At 43.3% G+C, this 27,482-nt stretch overlaps 1 protein-coding gene across 3 annotated transcripts; it reads left to right on the top strand.

Annotated features, from left to right (window-relative positions):
• On the top strand, positions 1-27,482 carry LOC115138438 (coiled-coil domain-containing protein 9B-like). 3 transcript variants are annotated; one of them, XM_029675281.2, is made up of 15 exons: positions 1-232; positions 544-650; positions 7,606-7,710; positions 7,988-8,092; positions 8,787-8,942; positions 9,153-9,317; positions 13,321-13,392; positions 17,858-18,042; positions 21,244-21,293; positions 21,407-21,457; positions 21,585-21,681; positions 22,345-22,378; positions 23,066-23,579; positions 23,680-23,762; positions 24,157-27,482. In XM_029675281.2, the coding sequence occupies exons 1-15, from the start codon at positions 214-216 to the stop codon at positions 24,181-24,183; spliced, it is 1,770 nt and encodes a 589-aa protein (XP_029531141.1). In that variant the 5' UTR covers positions 1-213; the 3' UTR covers positions 24,184-27,482. The 3 variants fall into 3 exon arrangements, with proteins under 3 accessions (XP_029531141.1, XP_064881747.1, XP_029531142.1); XM_065025675.1 differs by lacking the exon at positions 1-232 and having other exon boundaries at positions 506-650; XM_029675282.2 differs by lacking the exons at positions 1-232; positions 544-650 and adding an exon at positions 3,667-3,905.

The following is a 27,482-nucleotide window of genomic DNA, read 5'->3' on the forward strand; positions in this document are numbered from 1 at the left end:
TCCACATGTTTTTTCCAATTTGCAGAGGCTGCACAATTTCGCTATAATGATACCATAAATTTGTATAGGCATACACGTCAAAAAGTTTATGAATTTGTACATTTCCAAAAATACACACTGCTGCTTCCTATTTATCATATGTGTTAACAGATTGTTAGCTTGATAAGTACCAACGTGTTCTACTTCGACGACCGTGGAAAATCACCATCCAACATGGCTTGCTACATCCCAGGTAGAGCTAGCAATCTAATATAATCTATCCCGATTTTTCTTTAAATAAACTAGCTTGCCAAATTGCTATCCGTTGAGGATTTCATGGTCAGCAGTGGATTTTGTTTGTTCTTTTTTTAGCGACAAATCTAAAAACTCACTTGTCAGTGTCATTTCAAGTAGCTAGTTTGCTAACGTTAGCCTAAACAAATATCTACATGTAAACATGTGTCAATTCATCATGCGTGCAGGTTATGCATGAAAATCGAGTGTCATTGCAAATCACTTACTGTTAATAGAATGCAATTATAATGTATGTGGCCATCTCTTTAGTCAGGCAACTTTCAACAGTTGGACAGGTGGAGGTGGGCATCGAATACCAGCACCTGCACGATGAGAGTGGATACGTGGTAGAGGGTAGAGACCGCAGTGACTATGCCGTGAGTGTTATTGGTCTTCTTCGCCTGCTGCAACTGTTCCCTGTGTCATTGCTGTTAATTACAATGGGATCTCAGTGAGCCTATGCAGCCTGTACAAGGTCAGGGACATCCAAGGTCTTTTGAACATGTGAACGATGATGATGTTCCAAAAGTTAGTTTATAGCAAATAAGAATAGACTGTCCTCATCATGGATGGTACCCTGCAAGTGCCGGAGAACATTTTTATTTTAAGTTTAGCCCAAAATATTCATAAATAACCCAAGATGGTTCATCTGTGCCGTTTTCAATGGGAGCAAATGAAGCAAAGTGGGCAGAGCCAAGCACGAGTTAGCGAGATCCTATTGGGTTCTATCATAGTGGTGGACCAAATACATTTTGCCATTCATTGTAGCTCTGTAGAGTTTATATTTTCGAGTGGCATTATTGGATTACTCATTCTAATAAAGTCTTGATTTTAATCAACAAATACGAAAGTCAGTTCAAAAAATGTTAAGGGTACAAAACTGTGTACATATCTCGCTGAATCGGGTTTGGCTGGGGTAGGCCGTCATTATAAATAATTTGTTTTTAACTGACTTGCCTAGTTAAATAAAGGTTAACAAATTAAATAGGCTAAATCAATACATATCCCGTCAAGTGGGGGAGGCTGCCTGTTGACACAGTTCCAAGAACCGTCAGTAACATTCCATCTAACTCTACGCCAATGACGACAGTGGATCTCAAAACTAAATTCCGCGCTAAGTAGCAATGATATCCTTCGCCCCGTTGTTTACGACACATAGCTCGAACCAGTCATGACTATTTAACAAAACAAATCATTTGATGGTGAAGTATTTATGAAGTTTGGCAATGAGGACAAAAACTAGCATAATTCAGCTAGTTTAGCCACGAAAAACCGGGGAAAACAAGCTCGGGACAGGATATAGCTGGGCGCACATGCGCACCAGGCTAATTCAGGACAAAAATTGTAGTTTTTATGCCCCGATATCAGGAGCTTGCGGCGAAAAGTTAGATGAAACAATTCAGAGACTGAATCAAATTACAAATATTAAAGGAGAGCAAATCGATCGGTATAGAATCCCCAAATCAGCTGCAACTTAGTAAAACAATGCTTAAAACGATGTTTGAGTGAGCCTGAATCCAGAAAAGTAATGGTGAAGTTGCTTCCGGACACAGTAGACCACTCTATAACTCAACTCAAGATTTTAGTTTGGGGAACAGAGAACTGTATTGAGGTCGGGGGTTTTCTTCGATGAGAAAATCATGCAGAATGTCAGCCCAGTTCCATCTCGCTCCATACTCTCCCACTATCGGCCACTGGGCTTCCTCTCCTCACCATATTTGGTAGGGAGTGGAACTTCCAACCGGATGCTTCAGATTTCTACATCCGTTGAAACATCGGACTCCTTGTTCTATCTGTGGTTTAGCTATGTCCTTGAAACATTTGGAACTCATGTATTGAAATTCATGCATGTTCCAGGCATATGTTTGATTACACTAAATGCAATTTGAACTAAAGGTGAGTTTACAGTAAAGGTAGCTGAATTAAATTCATTAACTCATAATTATGTTAAGGAATTACCCCACAATCTGTAAAGGAAATACTGCAACTGAAAGTGTTAAAACAGTCTTCTCTCTCGCTCTCTAATGTCAACTCTCCCAGCTCTTACCAAGAAAGCCCCCTTTCTTTCCATTTACTGTAACCAGCATCCTCAGCCACTGTGCACCAACTGACACCGGACGTCCATGGACTTTGACAAGTAGTTTAAATTTGTTCAGTCCACCCTGGCCTTGATTTCAACATCCACAGATGGACTGGATTTATCATAGATGTATGTTTCACAAGTTTGGATATCACGGTACACAACAGTTAAAAAAAAGTAGGTAAATGTTCAGTACAATACTGTACAGTAGAGCACACTAGAGTACAGTATAATGTACTCTACTTTATTACTTTACTGCACTATACTGCTCTGAACTCCACTGTGGTGCACTGTGACGTCCAAACTTGTGAAACATATGGAGAATGACATTCATACCCATAATTATGCATTTCTGTGTACTACAGATCAGGGAGCCATGATGTAATTCCATTTCTGTAATTCTGTTACTGGGTGTAAATCCACTTCACTTACTGTAGTTCAATAACCAAAATAGATTCTTTTCAAGATGAAGATGTATTGTGACACTCCATTCTTTCTGCCGACATCTTTGAATTCGGAGCAGATATTTTTGAGGGGAAACGTGGTCACATAAAAAACTGAGGGAGATTTGACTGTAATTCTTTTACCAAAGTTTGCATCTGCACAGTTCTTCCACTTAATTGTGTTTTTGTAATTTTTTCAGTGGAAATTGTTAAACTTTGTCATTGTGCATTGAGTTTGTTAAACTTTTAAATAAATGTGTTTTGTTTGGCATACATTTTGAATAGAAAAAACTGAGTCTCAGTGTAATTCCGTTACCGTGGAATTGCCCTACTCTATCAAAGAAGCTATCTGTGTGTCTGAAGCACTCTGGGAAAACTATGCGACTGACAGCAAGTCACAGCATTTTGATTTCCCTGCTGCTTCCTGAGCAGTCTGGCATTTGTCTGACTGCAGAAGGAGTCGTGGGAAATCCTGCAGGCAAATCCAACCCCCAACGCATACCCTGTCTGGGCACTCGCACGCAAACCAGCTGTTAAAGAGATGGTAGGGGGAATTGTTCTAACAATCAAATACATGCATCTCATTACTGGCTGGAACATGTTTGGAATAACATTGACAGTGGCTGCAAATATAACACTGACTGGACTGCTGTTATTAGTATTTGAGGGGTTGTATCATGCTCAGGAAGACAGCATGTGTTTGGTAACACTAACTTAAAATAATCTCCCGTTTCCCTTTAAATTCAGAGAGGGTTGAGTGCATGTATTGGGAGGGGGGCAGTATTTAACCATTGTGTTTTGAGCAGAGGACAGGGGGAGGAGGGAAAAGGGTAATTTTAACTGAGAGCAAGTGCCCCAGAGAGCGAGAAATGGAAAGCGCAAGAGCATGTGTGTGAGAGTGGGAAGGATGGAGAGGGGGTGAGTGCGAGAGCAAGCGGGCAGGCGCTGTAAAATCCATTAACAGTGGCGCTCTGTGCATTTGTTAGATGTCTTGGCTGTCCGCCCAACTTGGTTCATTGTAATCAAGGCATGATCGCGGACTCTGCCGCTTCGGCTGCTGCTTCGCGTTTGGACCCAGCCCAGGTTTCAATGCTGACATGGAGAGACCTGTGAGTGCATTCTCTCTCTCTCTCTCTCTCTCTCTCTCTCTAGTTCTCGCATCTCTAAGTTCTTTCTCTCCTTACTCTCGTTGTCTCCTGCTACAGGCTCGTCTCTACTTCCTCCCTGCTCTCTTCAGCTAGAGGTTGTAGCTGTAAGTAAATGCAGGGCTTCAGTCAGATGTGCTGGCTCTATTCTCCACTGTGGTCCTCAAGTAGATGCTGGGGTCGCTGGGTGGGTAGGGATTAAGGCGAAAGGCTCTGCCAGCCTCAGTTCCGCAGGCCTCCTTGCCTGGGCATGGGTGCCATTAGCTGACAGTCCCACAGCCTGTGTGTGTATGTTTACGTGTGTGGGTCTGAGCCAGCTACCGTATGCTAAGGACCCACACCCTTCACATGCGATCACAGTGAGAGGGACTCCGAGAGGGAGAAAAGAGGTACCTCAAACCCTGAAGGGTAAATCCACGTCCCCCTCACGTTTTCAACTTGTGGTGTCTCTCTCGCTCACTTTGAGACTTTAGCTGGCTATTCTCATGAGCTGCCACTTGCCTGCGTGAGAGCTGGTGATGTTCTTTTCCCTCGCTGTCCTATTCCTGGTGTGTGATCATGGCCTGTTGTGTTTGGATACCCTGACAACTAGAAGCTCTAAAGCAGTTGGCACTTCCCATCGCCTCTCTGTGAGTCCCAATTTCTATCTCACTGTTTTCAAAAGCTTTAGATTGGATTTTATGCTCTCTTGTCCCGTTAAGCTGCAGTATGTCATTTTTTGGGGGCGGCCTGACCAAATTCACATCGCAATTTGATTTATAGATCTGTCATTCTCATTGAAAGCAAGTCTAAGAAGTGGTAGATCTGTGCTATGTGCACTATTTCTATGCCTTCCGTTCTTAAGTTTAGTTTTTGCATATTGCACCTTTTTAAAGCTATTTTGCTAATGTTCCTATTGGGCTGTCTGTGAATCATTGCTATTGGCTATGCTGCACTGGAAGCAAACTGATTTTAAAATTGTCAGTATGTCCATTAAAAAAATGTCCATTAAAAAATGAATGTGCCATATTCAACCTGCATTTTTTTTAGGTTCATGATGAATGTGAATGTTGGTCATTTTTAACATGGAGCTTCAAATAATACGATATTCTTTTCTTCAGTCAATTTTAAAAACAAGACGTCTGACCAACGCCCCTCCTCCAAAATCTCCTACCATCTGCGCTAGGAGTCTGGCAGCCATTATTTGCGGCCAGGGCAGTGACAGTGCAATGGCAGTGGAACGGCATGGAAGGATCCTGTACAAATGCTGTGTTGTGTAGGCTACGCTGTGACTCATTGTTCTGCACTGAGCGGAATGTCACATTGAGCAGCCAGGATTCTCTTTTGTCGTCACTGTGGCGACGGCGGGTAACTGGCAGGCAGGCAGGCAGCTTTGCAGTGAGTGCCACCTCCTGCCTTTCTCTGTCTTTGACAGTCAGCAAGGTATGCAGTAGCCCCTTTTTATAGGGGGAATTGTACAGCACAGGGTTGAAAGGTGTAAATGTTTGTTATGGTTTCGGGTTAGGGTTGTTGTCATACTGCCTCTGATGTCAAGTAAGTGTATGAGTAGATTTGATTAAGGCCTGGGTTTTGTTTTGTTATGGCCACTTCACTTGTTGGTTGTATAATTTTTTTAGTCTCACCATTAGCATTATTTGCTGTATACAGTGCTCCTAATGATAAACTCATTACACAGATGACAGGGGAATGACAAAGTGGAATTGCATTTATTTCATGCTGACAGGTTGAATTGTAAGCATCCTTAATTGACAGCACACATGGTGCTTGTTTGAGTGTCTGCATGTGCCTTTGTGTATGTATTGTTGGAGCTCAAGGTTTAGTCACATCATGAGTGCTCGGCTTATATGAAAGGATCTAGTGAACTTTGGGAGTTGCATCTCACATTGCTGAGTACAAGAGTGCAGAGCCAATGCGATCTGACATTTTCCTCTGAGAACTGTGAAGGGCTGTTGAGTGGTGTGGGCGTTCACTACGCCTGGAGAGGAAACGAGTGTTATTCGATGCTCCATCACTAGCTCTGCTCAGGGCATCCATTTGCCTTTGAAAACGTGTTCCAACGTCTAAGTTTTACTCATCATACACAGGTGTCAGTTCAGCACAGACACCGCTGGAGTTACGTCTAAAGGACCCACGTGGAATGACCATGCTGCAATCTTAACAGATAAAATAATCATAAGATGAGATCAAATCTGCTGTTTTGTACAGTTGGCCGTAAGCACGTCTGCTTTCTGTTTGCGGCTCCCAAATGTTTTTTGTCATTGAGTGTAGTGATCGTAGGCTACTTTTCTTTCCATCGTATCATATATATATACAGTCAGATAGTCTTGTCTGTATAGTGAAACAGAAAGTCCTGCATTACTTTACATGTACTCTGCTCCCTTTGGCCTGTCATACACGTGCCCTTTAGCCCACGCTGCAGCCATTTAAATTAACGCCATTAGAGACTGCTACAAGAATTCTTATGATCAGAAGGGGAAGAACCAAAGTTGAATCAGATTGTATTTTAGATTAGATTCCCCATCACTGGGTTGTGTGCCCTGGATACATTTTAAAAAATGTGTTTGTCAACACACCAGCTGTTAGGCCTAGAGCTACCTTCTGTAATGCCGGGGTCTCCAACATATTGCGATATATTTTTTTTTAGCTTTAAAATAGGCACATTCTTGTCTTCTCCTCTACCCTGTAACACTTCACGGGGTATTTTTCTATTGTAAGAGATGTGTTTTCTGGTAATGGTTAATAAACAGCAATGGGCATGACAGGCCCCATAAAATTATATTTTGTATTTTCCAGAAATCTGTTTTCTCTGTTTTTCTTTTTCCGGAGTTGCAAGTTTTTTACTCTCAATATTACAATTATTCATAGAGAAACAACAAAAAATTATGTTCTGAGTCCATGTCAATGGACAAATCTTGATTTATGAGTCTAATTCCCCTAATTGCGAACCTAGCAAGAGAGGAATGTGTCGGTTTAGCAATGTTTCTGCAGTAAGGCTTACTGCTGCAAAACAATGTCCAAATGAATCATGAAATAGTTCTGTCTGGGAAGCCAACTTTGCAGTTTTACATTTAATTAAGAAGGGGAAAGACCATCTACCCACAAGATGCCGGGTATCATTAACATCGCTAATTGGCTACATACTGACTGATGATGGACAACTGTACGCACCAAACAGACAGAAGGGCAATATTGTTGGAAATTAATTGGCAGATATTGTGTTACGTTGGACTTTTTAAGCCAATAGTGGCTAACCAGGGGTGGGATAATGTCAATATGGCTTTGATTGGATAGTAGCTGGGTGCTTTATGTCTATGGACAGTTTGTGATGGAACACATGAAAAAATGAATAGGGGTGGCAGGTAGGCAACGCAAATATTCTGGGTAGTCATTTGATTAGGTGTTCAGGTGGCTTGGCGTTAGAAGCTGTTTAGAAGCCTCTTGGACTTAGACTTGGTGCTCCGGTACCGGTTTCCATGTGGTAGCAGAGAGGACAGTCTCAAGTTTTTGGCCTGCTTTTGCTGCGAGTTCATCATTCTGAATGCCCATCAAGCATAGCATGTCCAGGATAATGGACTGTTTACTGTAGGGACTGTAGCCACTGACCAGTAGCACAAGATTCTACAGTTCTAATTAGATGAGTGTTGTGCGTCTCTCTCCTCTCCAGACCTCCAGTGACGTCATGCTGAAGAAGGAGCAGAAGGATGTGGAGCTGGATAAAAAGATTGAGGCTCTCCGCAGGAAGAATGAAGCCCTCATGAAGAGGTACCAGGTGAGTTGGTATTCTACTGTTCTTACTCTGAAAACAGAAGGACACCATTGAGCTTGACAAAGACCTGGCATCTTTCTGGAATGGTTTAATCATCATATCCCTAACAAAATGGCAAGTGGCATTGGAAACCTTAGATAATGTAAGTCTCTCTAACAACTAGTATGGAGTGAAGACTGCATTTGAACAAATCTTTTAGGTCTTTTACAGGGTTTGCTGAGGACTAATATCAGGATCCTTTGGTTGTTCTGGGTTTCATGTTCTGTTTCATTCCATACAGGAGGTAGAGGAGGACAAAAAGAGAGCGGAGGAGGAAGGAATGGCACTGCAGAGTCCCAAGGGCAACACAGGGGACTTGACCATCACCATCAACAAGTCTACCACCGTGAGTGACCCGATCTCCCTACAGAGATGTACACAGAGATGCTTTTACCTGTCAGAACACTTCTGAAATATGAATATTCTTGCCAATAGAATGACCTGTCCATCTTGATGAAAGACCCACCTTATCCATAAATATACACTGAGTGTACAAAACACATTGATCTTCCCATGACATGCACTGACCAGGTGAATCCAGGTGAAAGGTATGATCCCTTATTGATGTCACTTGTTAAATCCACTTCAATCTGTGTAGATGATGGGGAGGAGACAGGTTTAATAAGGATTTTGAGACATGGATTGTGTATGTGTGCCATTCAGTGGGTGAATGGATAAGACAAAAGATTTAAGTGCCTTTGAACGGGGTGTGGTAGTAGGTGCCAGGCGCACGGGTTTGAGTGTGTCAAGAACTACAACGCATGTATCAACATTGGTCCACCGCTTCAAGACCATCCAGCCGACATGACAAAACTGTGGGAAGCATTGGAGTAAACAAAGTCCAGAATCCCTGTGGAACGCTTTCGACACCTTGTAGAGTCCGATGAATTAAGGCTGTTCTGAAGGCAAAAGGGGGTGCAACTCAATAATAGGAAGGTGTTCCTAATGTTTAATACACTCAGTGTATGTTTATCAGCACGAGAGATGTATTATCCCAATTCAGTGATATACACTGTCATGTTCACTTTGCTATTGAGCAGGAGCCTCGTGTTGTGATGACCAAACCAGGCACGGGTGGTTCTCCCACCCCAAAGGGGGTCCAGGAGCTTGGGGAGAGGGAGGCGGAGGGGAACCTGTTGGGCTCAGGACGGGGCAGGAGGAAGCAGCTACTGGTCACCATGGCTGGCAACACAAAGGTAAACAACATGACAGGTGTCTATGAGAGACGGTAGGGGAATTATTAAGTTGTGTGGCCAACAGTGGTCAAATATTGCCATTGAACGATATGAAGGATGTTTAGGACCAGGAGTTCTTCCTGATCAAGTCATTTGGTCAGGAGAAACTCCTAACCCCATGTAAATGATCCATATTGATGTGAAGGATGATCCCTGTTTGTTTGATCCCAGGGTAAGAGGGTGGTGAGTGAGAGGCTGGAGAGAAGACCAGGTCCCCCCGGTCTGCTGAATGTGAAGAGCCTTACAGAGGATGGCTTGCACCAGTACCTTGTGGAATCAGCAGGCAGAGGAAAACACCAGCACACTAACGCAGCAAAGAAGGACACGGGACCACAGGTCAGCAGTGCATACACACACACTGGGCCGAATCATAACTTGAGACATTGTAGTATAAGTGTAGTGCTGCTGCACACTCTAAACAGAGTCCTGGAGGAAACCAGCCTGCTTTTTATTAGAAAATATAGCAGTGACTATGTACTTTTTACACTATCAAGACTTTGGCTAGTTTATATTGCCTCCACATCCTCCCCTGCTCTTTACCTTGTTGTTAATTAAGCCACCCTCTCCTCTCTCGTGTCTGTTCTCTCATACAATGCTGTCTTGTTTTACACAGTTGTCAGACATGTCAGCAGGCAACTCCCGTCCTGTGAAGAAGCACAAAGGCTGTTGGACAGGGGGAGGGCCCCAGGGGTGGTGATTGATTAGGGGGCGGGACTGGGAACTGTTCTGTCACGCTGGTCTGGCCTGGAGCTAGTCAGGCCTGCTGGGGTGTAGCTAGTAAATCAAATCAAATTGTATTTGTCACACGCGCCAAATACAACAGGTGTAGACCTTACAGTGAAATGCTTACTTACAAGCCCTTAACCAACAATGCAGTTTTAAGTAAAAATATAAATTAAAATAAAAGTAACAAGTCATTAAAGAGCAGCAGTAAAATAACAATAGCGAGAATATATACAGGGGGTAACAGAGTCAATGTACGGGGGCACCAGTTAGTCGAGGTAACTGAGGTAATATGTACATGTAGGTAGAGTTATTAAAGTGACTATGCATAGATAATAACAGAGAGTAGCAGCATTGTAAAAGAGGGAGGGGGCAATGCAAATGGTCTGGGTAGCCATTTGATTAGATGTTCAGGAGTCTTATGACTTGGGGGTAGAAGCTGTTTAGAAGCCTCTTGGACCTAGACTTGGCGCTCCGGTACCCCTTGCTGTGCGGTAGCAGAGAGAACACTCAACACTCACGCTGGAGTAGCTAGTCACGTCTGAGAGCCCTCAGTTCACATACATGTGTTAAAACATGTAAATATCCCATTCGATGGTAAATGGCGTCTTTTTTCCACAGAGGTCTGATCTGGAGAGCCGTAGCAGAGCCCCTCAAGCAGTCCTGGTGGGATGTAGCTGCTGTATTCAGACAGAGCTGAGAGCGCTCAGCAGACATACAGCTTGTTAGTCCCTCTGTCTTTACAGTGGCCTGGCTGTTATGGCCATAATGAGACTGTAGGGAGAAGTATTTATCTAGCTGATCCAGAGCTTTCATTACGCTCACTCACACTGGTCTGGCCGTTGGGAATGACTGCAGTGAATAACTTGGAAAATGTGTGTGTATTTCCTCCAAGGTTCTTTTCGTGTTTTTCTTTCTTTTGTTTAGCTTTTAGGAGCCATTGTTTAATCATAGCTTGCTTATTTCAAGGAAAATGTAAGGATAATTACAATGCTCTAACATCCTGCCTTGTAGTGCTGCCTTTAGCTTTACGACTTAATGAGTTATGGTGCAGTGATATGGTGTTTATAAATACTTATAGATGGAAGAGTTTTAATTAACTGCCTGATGCAGGTTGTTTCATAGAAGATGTGGGGACACTCACACACAGTACTGCCGGCTGCTGCCATACGGTTTCTGATTTAGACCCTTGGGCACACAGAGTCTCTGGAACAGCTGCTAGTGCTCCGGCTGTGGTCTGGCACTCACATCAACACACACGCACATTGGCCCAATCAACGCGCTGATACGCATCACAGACAGTTGATCCTCCAACACTAAAATGTGAAACTCAGTCAGACGGGCTCTGTGAACAGAGATCAGTGTTGCAGGAGGAGAGGATGGATGCACAACGTTGTAGCGTGGTGTGGGACAGGACAGACAGAGGCTCTAGAATGATCTAGAACCCTACCCTGCGTTTACAGGCTCCTGCTGCTACAGCCAGGTCCAGCAATTTAACGTGACACATTTACAGGGTGAACAGGATGTTTCCTGGCTGTGTTTCTGGCCTGTATCTATCTGGTCAGACGCTCCTAGTCATGTCATGCTCACTGAATTAGCGTTTGAACTATGGCCAGTGTTTGAGCCACCTCAGCTGTGGAAAACTAGACCTTTCTCCCTGGTCCACTTGGACCCTACTTATATAATGTTGTTCACCTCTTGAGCCTCTCCCCCATATGCTCTCCTCAGACAGCCAACACTCTTACTGCAGCAGCATAGCCCCTACTGATCCACAGCTGACTCTATGGTCCACTGTGCCCTGCCCTGTCTTCCTCTGGTCTTCTGTGTGTGTCCAGACCAGGTAGTCTCTCCATTGTGGAGGGTGGGGTAGCTGCTGTATCCCAGAGACAGAACAGGAGGACGGATGGGAGTGTCCCTGAGAAAGGGGGAAGATGGGAAGACAGGAAGCATTCCTGGTGGATGGTGAGGAGGGCTGAGACTGGGAGTCTCTGGAAAGGATGACTGCTGGAGTATCAGTAGGGAAATATGAGGGTGATAGTACTGTGAGGCACTACCTATCATTACAGGCCCTGGGGACACGAAGGGGTAAGGGGGAGAAGAGAACCTGGCGTGCAGACATGCTGCTTCCAGTCTCTTTCTCCCCTGAGCCACGGAGAGTCTGCTTTCCTTCTCCACATTGTTTCCTCATTCCCACCATCATGAAAGAATTATTTAATCTAATTAACATTTGGCTGCTTTTTGTTCTGAATAGGCTCATTATGCCGCTGACAGGACCGAGTGGGCAGCATGCCAAGGAAGGGTGAAGGAGAGAGGAGATGAAAGAGTGTGAGAGAGGGATGACGAGGGTGAGATGGGGAGGAAAGAGAGAGAGTTGTAAGAGAGCGAGAGCGAGGGATCCTTTGTGTGTGTGCTCACAAGGGAACAAAATCCCAGGCTCAGTGGTGTGACTCTGAAGGTATTCTAAATCACTCCTCAGACAGTCTCCCTGACTCTTTCCAGAATTCCCAGTACCTCTATCACACAGTGTCTCTCACTGTTCTGGAGATGTTTGCTAGTAGAACCAGCCGTCTCGGGCAGGGTTCTCCAACTGGCAGTGTTTTGTATTGTTGGACGTAAGTCTGTAAAAACACCAGCAAATCAGCTCTAAGTGATTGTAATCTTGGAAACCTGTTCCAAAGTATTCCCATGCATAACATATAGAGATATGTGACTGTGTACAAATGTAAGCAAGGTTTGAAAAGATTAAGTTTTAGTCAGCTATTATATCTGTTTGGGCTTCTTGTGGTCAATTTGCAGTCTACAAATGATTTGTAATTATGTTACGGCTCCTTGACTTTCCGCTCAAGAAAAAATTGGCCCGAGGCTGAATTTAGTTGATGATCCCTGGTCTAGGGCCTTAGTCAGTAGTGGAAGGTTGGCATGATCCCTGGTCTAGGGCCTTAGTCAGTAGTGGAAGGTTGGCATGATCCCTGGTCTAGGGCCTTAGTCAGTAGTGGAAGGTTGGCATGATCCCTGGTCTAGGGCCTTAGTCAGTAGTGGAAGGTTGGCATGATCCCTGGTCTAGGGCCTTAGTCAGTAGTGGAAGGTTGGCATGATCCCTGGTCTAGGGCCTTAGTCAGTAGTGGGGAAGGTTGGCATGATCCCTGGTCTAGGGCCTTAGTCAGTAGTGGGGAAGGTTGGCATGATCCCTGGTCTAGGGCCATAGTCAGTAGTGGAAGGTTGGCATGATCCCTGGTCTAGGGCCTTAGTCAGTAGTGGAAGGTTGGCAATAGAAACGTTGTAGTGAATGGATACTGGGAAGACAATGGTGCTGTGTCAAGACTATAAATAGCATTAAATGAAAAGTCATAGAAAAAAGATTGGGTAAGATGGGTTTGAGGTATATGTACTGCTGTTGCTGTACTGCTGTTCCTGCTCAGGAGGGATCTGACTATTCATAGGCTGTTGGCTGTTAAAAATACTTTGATACTGTATGTCCACTTGGGGGCAGTGTAGCTCTCTGAAAGTCTGCATGAATTGTTGTCCTGCTGAGGACAGGAATACATCATTTGTTGTTATTTGATAACTTTCTTTCGCTCGTTCTCTCGTTCTCTTTTTCTTTCTCTTTCTCTCTCAGGATGAAGGGGGGCAGGGAAAGGGTGTGACAGTGGAGCGTCACTGGCTGTCAGAGTGTGAGCCTTACTACCAGGTAAGAGACCAGACCCCTTCCTATTCCTCTGTGACCACACTCCCTGTCTTCTGAGGTGACGATAGACTGCCTCTTTTCCAAAACACAAGTACCCTCCACCCCCCCCACTCCCTCTGGTAAGCTGTCCCCATGTGCCTTCTGTGTGTTAGTATTTCCAGTGAAATATAGGGCATAAACACTCGGAGGCAGGCAGAGAGAGAGGGAGGTAGGCAAGGAGGGAGGGCACAGAGCCGCCAGAGCAGGAGGGAAGGAGTCACATGACAAGTGATGTTGTTCATGTCCACTCTGTTATACTACCTTGCTGTGTTCTCAGCCTGATTGTGGAGAATGCAATGAGTTAGTCAACCTCTTCCACCTGGACTGGTTTTTGGAAGCCAGTGTTGCATAAGAAGAACAAGATCAGAGACCCACCCCAGTAAAGCTTTGTTCGCTGCTTTTCTGTTAAAGCCTAGATATGACGTTTTTCTGAGAGGGCCCTAAGAAAATGTGGGGCCTGATTCAGTTCAGTTTTTCCCTAAATTCATTTCTTCCAGGTTTCTGTTTTTCCCAGTTTTAAAAAATGGATGTTGTAAGTCCACAACAATGCTTAAACCAGATCAGGAGAACACTTTGAGGGCTGGGAAAACTATAATGTTAATCTAAAAAATATACTGTATATTTTGATTTTCGAGTGTAGGTACCCTTTAGTGCAAGTGTGCACCAGCAAGACTGTTGTTTGGTTAGTGATGTTTCTGTAACCCTCATATGATTGCAGAATTTGCTAAACAAATGGCCACTGGATTGATGCAAATAATCATGATATCATTCTGCTAGGTAGGCATGGGTTACTTTATAGTTAACATTTAATTGAGAAGGTTTTTGGGAAAGCCTTTCCATCTACCAGAAGAAGGTTATCATTAGCATCATCAGATAAAGGCACACACATACAGAGTGGCATACCTGTGCCGTTTCAGAAAATTGCAGGAAAATACGAATCGCTGATGCCTTTAGTTCGTCTTATGAATAACTTTGTCAAATTAATGAATTTTCTAATATGTTCAATGCATTTAGTTGATTTCCTACCAAGTTAATGTCTGGATTCCGTTATTCCGTCCTCGTTCTCTGCAACGCTCTATTCTGATATTTGGGAAGTATCCAACACCGCTTCAGAGTAAGTATGGTCATAGAGTTCAGGACAAGACAGCCCAGAGTTGTGTTCAATGGACACCAAATGGAGGAAAACAGATGAAACTTATTGTACTTGTCCAATAAGAAATGTATGTTTTTCATTTTCTGTTGCAAAATGTTTTGCCACATTTTGCTACGATGCCCTAATGAATATGACCCATGTCCTTTCTGTTGGCCAGTGTGCCGCTCCTCCAATGACTGTATATGAATGGAGAAAGCCATCGATGACATCACACCATGCATTCCTAAGAATCATTGGTGCGTTTGAAGCTCAGGAAGTTGGTTTTAGCTTGGTAAGATGGCCTCTCATGGGAGAGATTTATGTAGACTTAACCAGAGATACAGTGTACAATGTGAGTCGTTGTACTAAAGGAGGGAAGGCAGATGGTCTGCTTATAAAGCAGACTGATAAGCAGAATCGCTGTATTCCCGCATGGACAGATTTTGATGGGAGCGGACCCTCTCGCTTCGCTTTTTCCTCTCTGACAGCTCAGTGCTGCCCCCTCTCATTGAGTATCTCGTTGAAGGCCGACTGGGGTACTGCAGGCTGTCATTAGCAACTGAATTATCCATAACCTATTTTGAAATAAGTGGTTCAGGGACATAAATCTGGTGTAATAGAAGCAATTATTGGTACCATGATGGTCTTTGATTTTTTAAATGTTATTTACACGAAGATTGACATTTTCTCATTCACAATAATGAGGGATCCTGTTTTCTGAAAACATTGACTGCAGTATTGTGGTCGGCCTTGACCTTTTGTGGCTTCAATCAGAGGGGCGGTCGTTCTCCCCTGGGCTCCTCCCTGGCCCCTGTAACCCTGGGAGAGAGCGCCTGCAGAGGCAGGAAATTGAAAGTGCTAATTAGTGGTGTGGCTGGTGGAGCCAGCGGGGGCCGGCCTGTTAGAACATGTGAGACGTGCTGTCCCCTGTGGACCCTGCGTCCTCCAGGACTGGTGGAGAAAAGACAGAGAGGAGAGGATGAGCACGGATGCCACGTTCCCGATACCACCTGCAGGAGAGCCACATGTTTACCTGTCTCTGATTGGTCCATACCTTTTGAGGAAAACATCACCTCTGTCTGCCCCTACTTTATCCCTCTGTGCCCTGTCACTGCCCCTCCCTGTCTCGCTCTCCCTCCCTGTCTCTGTCTGTCCTCTGGTTCGTTCGTAAAAACGCTCCACAGACCACACATTGGTTTGTACAGTGGTAGCTCTGTTATTGTGTCTGTATCTTCACCGATCATCATGACTTCCTCTGTCCTGCACACACTCTTAGCAATGACAACTTCCAGCCTTGTTCTTCTCCCTTCTTTTGCCAAGCATCTAACCTCCCTTAAGGCAGAGTTCATTGACATTTTGAGATGCATCTTTGGGGCCATGTGGATGATGTGAAGGGCATTTCTCAGAGCTTAATGTAATTCATTATTTTCTACTTCTGGAGCTCATATTAGTGGTAGTGGTGTGGGTAAAATCACTGGGGAAGCCAAGCCAAAAACAACTACGTATTCCAACCTCTGTGTTGTGATAATTGCGTTGTTTGCTCTATAACCTGTTAGTTCATACACCTCGCCACCGTGATCTTTAGCTCTAAGGCTGAGACGAAAATAAGAAAACAGTGGCAGAATAAATTCAACCACCTTTTTGTTTCATCACAAAACCGGAGCGCAACATCAGTCCGGTGTAGTCCACAAAGCATATTGCATGTAAACAAACAGTCAAGCAAGTTAATATTTTCGGACCATTAAACAACTATTGATTTAGAACCACGGAGAGTTACTGCGAGTCGCAAAAGAACAGAGAAGCTGCCTCCACTATTCCAGCACCATTTCAACTTCAACATGTCAACATGATCAAATCACCTATGCTTACACCTATGCTTACTGTGACAACTAAAAGATACCAAAAACGATTTAGTCCAATCAACGTAAGCTAAATATTATGTGGATGTCCATAGTTTTGTGTGTGTGCGTGCAAGTAGAAAAAACATGTTGACTCACCCTCACCCTAGAGAAATGCCATCCTCCTTTCTTTCATGTTGATGAAAGTCAATCCCTCTGTCATATAGTACAGACTTTCATTTTTTGTTGTCTTAGGCTACCTAGTTCAAATGCTTGCTCGCTAGCCTAACTTTCTTTCATGGGCAACATTAGCTAGTTAACCTTCTACATCTAGCTACATATTGAACTTCCATCCTCTCAGGCCAGGAGTATGTATGAATGAATGAATGAATGGTTGGATCAGAATCGCCGTTATAATCATTGGCCAGTACGGAGAATTAAATAAAACCACAAGTCTAACTCCCTATCTCTATCCATGGCTAATTTAGGAAAGGGACAATTTTAGACAACCAGTTTCTGTCAATGATGCAATGCGATGTGGTTGGAGTGAAGCCAAATCCAAATGTGCTTCCCTTGACACTTTTTAATATCTTTTTTTTTTTTTTTTTGGTGCACCAGGACCATTCACAGTTGAGCTCACTCAGTTTAGCTCAATGCTGATTGGCTATTATTTTTATTTTTTTATCAAGGGAGGCCAAATGCTCACGGGCTTTCCTTGCATTCAATGCTAGGGGCGGCAACAATGTCATACTCTTTGAGCAGACAGCATCAGATAGATGGCCTACACATTCAGAGACAGAGGGGGGCTGTTTCGCTTGCTTGGATGCTTTCTCCAGGGAGATACATTCAGCCTCTTGCGAATGGAAGGAATATTATGAAACGCAGAGAGACAAAATATGTTTTTTATTTATGGGGAAGCCTGGCCTCCCTTGGCAACTATGAATACACACCACTGCATATTAGTAGCAGTCCAGTGGTTTGGTCATCCATGGAAACATTACCACTATCATCACACTACAGAATTCCACTACCAACACTGGGCAGAGAGGATGAATCACAATGGGAAGGATAATGAGTGAAACAAGATAATTACTTGGATGAAAGCCTGCAGACAGTGTAGTTATCTGGGACCCCAGGTGACTAGTCCCAGTGATGCGATAAAAGCCTATCCAGTCTACAGACATGTTCTCTTTCATGTTAGAACCAGGAGCACTTGTTCAGTTCTACCCCATACCCCTGTTGTTCCTCTGATCTTCTGGACTGCACAGAGGCTTCACTAACCCAAGGCCAGCTGATTGTTGGCTGTTATTTTGACCTTTTTATTGCTATTGTCTCCCATAGTTTGTTGAAAGCTACCTCTCACACCCAAAATACAGCTTTGATATCTGACTATGGTAAACCTTTCACAGTTTTCACCACTGGCACTGAACTATGACTGGTACGTGTGTTCTCCTTGCAGAAGTCTGAGGGGCCAGGCCTGGCAGGTGACACAGACCTCACCATCCCCACGTCCAAAGAGGAGCAGCAGGAGTACCTGCGCTGGAAGAAGGAGCGTGAGCAGATCGACCGGGAGCGTGTGGCCCGCCACAGAAATGCCAATGGCCAGTGGAGGCGGGCATGGGACATGGACAAAACAGAGAATATGTAAGCCCACTGCTCCCATTCCTGGCTGCTTTGCACTTCACTTTAGTTTGCATTGTCAATCATTTCAGTTTCTGCATGTTTGGCTGTTCCATTTGCTTGATCCATGTTTAAGTGCTCATTTTTCATTTCATTATAAAGTCATGTTACAATTAAAAATGAGTACTCTTCTGTATGTGTTCGTCTTCTGGTCTTTTTGTTTTCACATATCAGCTTGCAGCTAACTACCACACATGTTGTGTCTTACCATGCAATATAGACCATGCTTTTGCCATTGTAACTAAACTAACACATTAACTCACTCACTCATCACGCAGATTACCTGCTCTGTTACCTCGTTGTTCAATAGAGGAAGTAGCCCGGTCTATCTCTTTTCTCTACTTTTTGTCTGCTTCTATACATAGCCATTGACTGTTTTCTACGGAAGCGCAGAATGATGTCTGTGGAGAAGACAGTGGTAAAAACAGGGAAAGCAATACTGTGACGTTCTTATTCTCATGGCTATGGCCCTTTTATCAAATTACTGGTAATGAACTAATAGGCTTGTTTCCTGTTGTGACTCTCTAAGGTACTTTCAGTATGTTGAATTAGGCTGACGGAAGATGTCAATTGTTTGTAGGTATTAACACAATTGGAGGCAGCCTCCAACCAAAAATAATTATATATTTTTGGTTGGGGCCCCCCCCCCAGACAGCATATGAACATTGTCATAAGGTATGGCAAAATGTTTATAATTGCAGGAAATTTGCTTTAAAACTGCCACTTCCTCTCAGCCTCATGACAGAATGTGTAGCATAGCAGTGAATCGGCTTTTAAACTGCAACATTTTCTCTCCGCCTCATGGAAATATTTTTTTAGAATACTGAACTGCATGAGATTACTATAAAACTAATCCTGGAGGTCGGTGCCCTGTGGCCCCAGATGTGGTGGTCTGGCCCTGCCCGTGCCTCATCCCATGATACTGATTTCACACTGTCACAAGACTTAATCCAAACAAGTCACAAGACCGTAAAACAATTCACAGCAAACTGGAGACTGGCATATAATGCTATTAGAGGGAAGACCTGGAAAAATGTGTTTGTTTTCTGAGGTAACATCTTTATTGGATCACCTTAGTTTGTGAGCCATTCTTAGAAAAAGGCTCTGTTAGACCTTGAAAGGGGAAAGATGCCCTCTTAAGATATGTATCATGTAGTACTCAAACTACCTTCTCCCTAGTACTCTAACCTCCATCTCCATTGGTTAGCTATTTTAGACATTGGGCACTTCCACTAGAAGAAGTTGACCTGTGGTTTGTGATAAGCTGAAAGGCAACGTGATGGAACCAGGGAGAAGTAGAGTTGACCTTACTGACTCAACTTTGGTACGCATCTTGGTAAACCTAGGCCAGTTTAGGCTTACTTGGGAGTTTGTCCACCCTTTGCTGCTATAACAGCCTCCACTCTTCTGGGAAGGCTTTCCACTAGATGTTGGAACATTGCTGCGGGGACTTGCTTCCATTCAGCCACAAGCGCATTAGTGAGGTCGGGTACTGGGCGATTAGGCCTGGCTCTCAGTCGGTGTTCCAATTCATCCCAAAGGTGTTCGATGGGGTTGAGGTCAGGGCTCTGTGCAGGCTGGTCAAGTTCTTCCACACCGAACCCTACAAACCATTTCTGTATAGTCCTCGCTTTGTGCATGGGGACATGTTCATGCTGAAACAGGAAAGGGCGTTCCCCAAACTGTTGCCACGAAGTTGGAAGCACAGAATTATCTAGAATGTCATTGTATGCTGTAGCATTAAGATTTCCCTTCACTGGAACTAAGGGGCCTAGCCCAAACCATTATTCCTCCTCCACCAAATGTTACAATTGGCACTATAGATTCGGGCAGGTAGCGTTCTCCTGGCATCCGCCAAACCCAGATTTGTCTGTCGGACTGCCAGATGGTGAAGTGTGATTCAACACTCCAGAGAACAAGTTTCCACTGCTCCAGAGTCCAATGGCGGCGAGCTTTACACCACTCCATCTGACGCTTGGCACTGCGCATGGTGGTGATCCTTAGTCTTGTGTGCTGCTGCTTGACCATGGAAACCCATTTCATGAAGCTCCCAATTAAGTTATTGTGCTGACGTTGCTTCCAGAGGCAGTTTGGAACTCGGTGGTGAGTGTTGCAACCCAGGACAGACGCTTTTTACAAGCTTCAGCACTCGGCGTCCCGTTCTGTGAGCTTGTGTGTCCTATCACTTTGCCACTGAGCCTTTGTTGTTCTTAGACATTTCCACTTCACAATAACAGCACTTACAGTTGACCAGGGCAGCTCTAGCAGGGCAGAAATTTGACAAATTGACTTGTTAGAAAGGTGGCATCCTTTGAGAGTGCCACGTTGAAAGTCACTGAGCTCTTCAGTAAGGCCATTCCACGGCCAATGTTTGTCTATGGAGATTGCATGGCGGTGTGCTCAATTTTATACACCTGTCACGTGTGGCTGAAATAGCCGAATTGACTAATTTCAAGTGATGTCCACATACTTTTGTATATAGTGTATAACCTGCATTATTTGATTTTGAAACCCACTATTTGGCTATGTATTGAGGCACTATCCTTTCAGACAGTGTCATCCTTACTACCAGGAAAAGAAAAATGAACACCCCCTTCTTTTTCTGTTGTTTTTTTAGGTTTCAAACACAGCTGATGTGCTGTGAGTGGCCCAGTGGCTGGATAAATACAAGTACTGTTTAGAAGAAAGAAGCATCTAACTTTAAAGAGAGGAGAGAACAGGAGACTATATTTAGCTGGGGTTGGGATGCCTTTCCTTTTTTGGCATGGTTTAAAAAAGGCCCCAGAGACTAAATAGAGCAAGAAAAGTTGTTTTTATTTATTCAGCAGCTTCGATGTTCTCAATGAATGAGGAGTGTAGAAGCATGACTTCAAGATACCATACTCATCTTTGTACAATGTGTCATTCTATCTCTGATCACAGAACATAATGATACAGGGAAATGAATATGGCTGTAAATTGTTAGGTTAGTGGAACAATACAGATATTTAAGAATGTCCAAATGCATGGGACCCTTCATGATCCCTGGCATGAAAGAGTTTGCCTGTTTACTGTTTAACACCAAAACCATGGCTTCATTATCTGGTAGTTCTTCTGTTGATGGAACATCCTGGCTGTGTATTTGGTTTTAGTTCTTTCACTGTAAACGAAATGTCTCCTATTTAGGTTTTCAGATAAATCTCCGGAGGAGAGAGTACAGGGGCCTCCAGATAGAGGTGAGAAATTCACTCTGTAATCAATTTGAAACATTCTTGTCAACTCGAACACAGGAATAGTCAGACCATAATCAAGTGATACCCAATAATTGTTGAACTGGTTTCATTTCAAGGAGGACGAAATGCAAGAAGAGGTCACCCCAAATCAAATCCTGAGTCACAGGGTGAGTTGAAATGCTGTAAACTGTACACCAGCAGCTGAATCAGTTCAACATCAGTGTTGAAGTTCTAAGTACATGCTACGTACTGATAGAGGAACTATTCTGATGTTTCCCTTGTTTGTATCGACAGTTCAGCAACCACGGGCCAGAGACAAGGGGGTTAAAAAAGTGCCCGTAGTCAGCAGTAAAGCCAAGGGCAAGGATCGGCTGACTGGGAGGGCCAGGAGGTGAGTAGCAGCAGATTTCAATTGTAGTAGCAGCCCGTGTTGAGAGAAGGAAACCACACACATACAGTAGCCTGGCTGTACGCAAAACACACTGACTTAAGAGTGCACATTTGTCAAATGATAAAAAAACATCATATTCACTTTTTCACACTGTTATTTTAAAAAGCCAACTGTTCCAGGGTTTTATACTGTAGCCATTTGTGAGGCTAGAATGCTTTTAGTCTGTTAGCAGTGCTTGAGAGGCAGGTGTTGGTGGCTGTGCAGTTCTCTGAGATTGAGCTAGCCATGGGAAATAGCAGTCAGGTCTGTCCAGAGAGTGGTCCCTGGCCTCAGTTGCCTGTTATTAGGCTTTGCTGCTGGTGCAAATGGGAAAAGAGCAGCGCGTGAAGAGAACTGCTGAGACCAGCCTAGAGCATCTCTCAGGATGTGCAGAGATGATGATTAAACACAAGTGTGTAAGAGGACCTATCATCCTTCTCAATTTCCTTCTTGTGTCACTCACACACTATATTTCTCTCTCTATCTGTGATACCATACAGAACAGATATAGTGTTTTTTCTGTGTATTTTTCTAAGCGCAAAAGCACTCTTTGTTACCAGGATACTGAAGTACATTGACCACTCGTTCTGAATGCTTCTAATCATAAACCTTTTAACATTTCAGATGGGATGCCAGCGAGGATGGGGATGATTTGCAGGTGGGGTTTAAACTGAATGCTTTGCTTAGATAATGCACACTGAACAAAATATAAACGCAACAAATACTGTAAAGTGTTGGTCCCAAGTTTCATGAGCGGAAATTTAAAAAATCACAGAAATGTTCGAAATGCACAAAAATCTTATTTCTCTTAAATGTTGTGCACAAATTTGTTTCCATCCCTGTTGGTGAGCATTTTTCCTTCGCCAAGATAATCGCTCCACCTTACAGGTGTGGCATATCAAGAAGCTGATTAACACAACATGATCATTACACAGGTGCACTTTGTGCTGGTGACAATAAAAGGCCACTTTAAAAGTGCAGTATTGTCACACGACACAATGCCACAGATGTCTCAAGTTTTGAGGGTGTATGCAATTGGCATGTTGACTGCAGGGATGTCTACCAGAGCTGTTGCCAGAGAATTTAATGTTAATTTCTCTACCATAAGCTGCCTCCGACGTTGTTTTAGAGAATTTGGCAGTTCGTCCAACCTGCCTCACAACCGTAGACCACGTGTGCTGAGGAGTATTTCTGTCTGTAATAAAGCCATTTTGTAGCTCAGTAAAATCTTTATTGTTGTTGTATGTTGCGTTTTATATTTTTGTTCTGTATAGCTCTGTGCTTCGATGAAAGATGGCTGTGCTTGGGCTCATATTACCAATGGAATTTGTTTTTGGTTCTTTAGGCCTCCGAGACAAGTTTGGAGGAATTCTTAGAAGAGCTTGATGCTTTGGGTGGACCTGACGTAGACGACTCCACTGCAGAAACTCCAGAGGTCAAAGATGTTTACCTCAAAATTGAGTCTTTCCTGACCCCGGATGTGGTGAAGACTGAGGAGGTGAGTGGACCCGTCAGTCCTGCCCTGGACCAAGCCGACTGGTTTCAAGCCCCAGCCGACACCTCAGAGGAGGGTACACCCAGACAGGAGAAGGCTAAGGAATCGTCCCCTCGAGCTGCAGAGAAGAAGGTCCGCTTCTCGGTGGAGCTCAATGGGCCCGGGGCCTTCGAGCAGACACCGGGGCAGGAGGGCTCTGAGCTTCCCGATTCCTCCAAAACAGAGTGTCATGGCCGCTTTCAGCACAGTGTGCTCACCCCTGTTTTTCCCACTTCACACAGCAATGTCGAAGATGCTGCCCCTCCACAGGAGAATGCTGTCCAGCCTTTAGAACACGCTAAGAGCAATAGCAACAGAAATACAGGTAGGCAATGGTTTTGTTCATGGATGCTCCCTGTCAAATAGGTACAGTGAATAGTTATCACTATGATGTAATGTTTTTAAAAAATGGGTTCCCTTCACAGAGGAACTGATTGACTCTAGTCTGTCTGTTCTGAGGCTGGAGTCAGGAGAGACTCACCCAACCCACACCACCAGCATTGACAAGGTCAGTACAGACTGAGAGGATGAAACTGTGATGGATGGATGGCTCATCTGCATTGTAGTCTGGACTGAGAGATGGAGCGAATGAGAGAAAGAAACTGGATGGATAGAGAGATAAGTGTGTATGATTCATCAGGGCTGCAAAATGTGGATATTTGATTGGTGCATGAGTGTATTCACTATGCTCTTCTGTAGTGTTCAAGTGGATTTAAAATAGCTGAGAGACAATGCATATTCAGATTCCAGCTCTTCACCACTGTAGCATGGTGCATTACCAACCACTTGTGCATAAATAAGTACTGTATGCCTACCATTGATTAAAAACAATAATGTACTTACTTACACTTGTTTAAAAATTCACATTGTTTAACCCCTTTTTCCATTGTTTTGTTTCATAGGCAAGAGAAAATGGGAAGATTGTTTGAAGGACTTTCAACGTTTATATGAATTGGTCAATATGTAAAACCAAAACATGCTTAAGTAGAGAATTTACCATAAGCCTTTTAGTTTAAAGTGGAAATCACAGCACTTTAACTACTTTGCAGATATGAAACAGACAATCATAATATCAGTCAAAAATATCACATTTCCAGTTCATGCTACAAAACCAACTTTATAAGAGGTTTTAAAAATAGGTTCTATTTGACAAAACATTTTCATGACGTAGAGTAAGGCATTGTTGGCAGAATAGATGGATGCAGTTCAATGCATGATTCATATAATTCACCAATACATTTCATGGTAGTCCAAAAATGTTGCTATCGGCTTGTAAATCACAGCTGGCCTGGTACATTGTTTGCTGCCTCCATTCGGGATGCACTGTTTCAGTTTCAATGACTCAATATTTTGTCCAAAATATTGACATATATAGTTTAGGCTCGGAATGTCAATACAATAGTGATGGACATTCAGAGTATTTTCTGTGAGTTGGCTAATTTGGCTTCGTTCACTTAAGAGCTGGCTTATTTGGCTCTGAAACAGCTCTTTGTTCCAACTGCTTAAAAATGGACTTTGAACCATGATTTTTAGAACCACCTAGAATCAATCTCCAATGTCAAGCCCAAAAAGTAGGCTACCATTATATCAGATCGGGAAATTCGGATTCAAATATATTTTTACCTGGCCAAATTTATTAGATTATTATTGGTTTAAGCACTGCAAAAATGAGTGTGGGCCTGAATGTATGCATAGTTTTGGTATAGTAGCAGTATGCAAATCAGGAAGCCAAAATGAACGTCTCAATGCAATTCGGTTCCCGATGTTCACCAAAAAGTTAACGACCCATCACTACAATCAAACTAGCAAGGGCAATGATCACAAGTCAGCCATAACGTGGCTAATAGGCTAGCGTATCTATTTATGTAGCTATTTATTTAGCAAGCTAAAAACACTGAGCCAAATGAGCTAGCTGCTGGGAGGATGTCATGTCATTGGATGAGTTTCCCCTCATATCGTTTTTCGGTGGCAACAGCTAGAGATGAATTTGGTTAGTTAGCAAGAGACGTGAATCGCTTGGCTAGCTAGCTGAACTTGAACGACCGTTACACACAGTTAGCATGCAGATCTCTTTAGTTGTCAATCAAATGCATTTGGCATCAATCAAATGGGCGGGCAGGCAGTCCCCATTCAGTTGTCAAAACGTAGGTTGGGACAAGCATGCATTGGCAGGCAAGCTGCAGAAAGGTTAGCAGGCTACTTATTTTCCATCGTTTCAGTGCAATTTTGAGGGCAAACAAACAAGCTGAAAAAGTTTGAGAGGGTTTATCTATTCTTTGAAATCATCTAGCTCTGGCTAACATTAGTTGTTGATTTTAGGGAGGGATAATCTACCTGTTCTTGGTTGTTTGATCAATAGGACTGTAAAGTTCCCAAATGTAAGAGGACTCCCGTGGTGTTTGCATATTTGCAGAAATCCATTTTCAGGTGTATTTTTTTGGCTAATGGTTTAAAGTCACGCTGTTGCTAATGCCTGTAAACAGTCCAGTTCAGTGAAAGATGGCAGGCCCATGTGGCAAATGGCTTATTTGCATATATGCCTACTGTGTAGAGTCCGGTCTGTGTAGAAACCGGTTTAGGACAGGACTGACACGTTTTTTAATGAGGTTTTATTTACTGCGGTGTCTATTGTACAAATGCAGGGCCGCTTTCCCCACTATATATTGCTATAGAATTTTCACAAATGACTTGCTCTACATAACTTCCAAACATTCTATGAAAGTGTGAAAGTAGGAACATAACCCTATTTTAGTCAGAAAATGCTGTCAGTTCCACTTTAATAGCACATTTGCTTCCAATAGCTCTTTGAAGATGTCCTGTGCCTAGTTGGTCAAGGTGAGACTAGCATCCACAATGTTCTTTCATTTGAAATGATGCTAGTTGCTCACAGTGGGAAAAGGAAACGATAAATGTTCAAAGTAAGTCATTTTGAGAATTTTGTCTGCTTGAAAATACTTACAAGCACTTTATTCTTTGAGGTATGAGTATTGCCACGTCATACATTAGGTAAGTGTGCTATTTGAATGGCAAACTTATGTTGAATGGCTGTCTTTGTTTACATTTGAAGTATTATTTCAAGATACCAGTCCTAATGCTTGTATTAGTTCAGTTCCTATGGATGACTAACCTACATGACCTGAACAGGCCCTGCGTTTAAACTTCACTGCCGCAAGTGATTGTCAATCAAATTACCTGGTGCTGTTGTGTCAATCTTTGCCTTAGCAGTAGGCCTAATTTGAATGATGAAATATAATTAGCATTATATGCTTATAGTTATACTGTACACTGGCTGTATTTATAGTGCTGTGAAAAAGGATTTGTCCCCTTGTACTCAGTAACTGGTTGTGCCACCTCTAGTTGCAATGAGCTGCACATATTTTTGTGTCTGAATGTTATCAGATCTTCAACCAAAACCTAATATTAAAGGGAACCTGCGTTTTACAAATAACAAAAAAATATGCAGTGTATACTTATCTTATTTAATTAACAAAGTTATGCAACGCCCAATGCCCCTGTGTGAAAAAGTAATTGCCCCCTTATATTCAATAACTGGTTGTGCCACCTTTAGCTGCAATGACTCCAACCAAACGCTTCCTGTAGTTGATCAGTCTCTCACGTCGCTGTGGAGGAATTTTGTCCTAGTCTTGCATGCAGAACTGCTTTAACTCCGTGACATTTGTGGGTTTTTAAGCATCAACTGCTTGTTTCAAGTCCTGCCACAACATCTCAAATTGGGATTAGGTCTGGACTTTAACTAGGCCGTTTTCATGTAGACTTGATTGTGTGTTTTGGATCATTGTTTTGCTGCATGACCCAGCTGCGCTTAAGCTTCAGCTCACAGATGGCTGGCCTGACATTCTCCTGTAGAATTTTCTGATACAGAGCAGAATTCATGGTTCCTTCTATTAAGGCAATTCGTTCAGGTCCTGAGGCAGTAAAGTATCCTCAGACCATCACACTACCACCACCATGCTTGACTGTTGGTATGAGGTTCTTACTGTGGAATGCAGTGTTTGGTTTTCGCCAGATATAATGGGACCCATGTCAACCAAAAAGTTGACTCAAGTTTGCCAAAAAGCACCTGAAAACACCTGGATGATAATCAAGACTTTTGGAAGTATGTTCTATGGACAGATTATTCAAAAGTATAACTTTTTGCACACTGAGTTACAGCAGCTTTGCATTGAAGGGTGCGCCAAAATTCCTTCACAGCGACGTGAGAGACTGA

This window comes from Oncorhynchus nerka, linkage group LG12 (assembly GCF_034236695.1).
Source record: "Oncorhynchus nerka isolate Pitt River linkage group LG12, Oner_Uvic_2.0, whole genome shotgun sequence".
Taxonomy (NCBI): Eukaryota; Metazoa; Chordata; class Actinopteri; order Salmoniformes; family Salmonidae; genus Oncorhynchus; species Oncorhynchus nerka.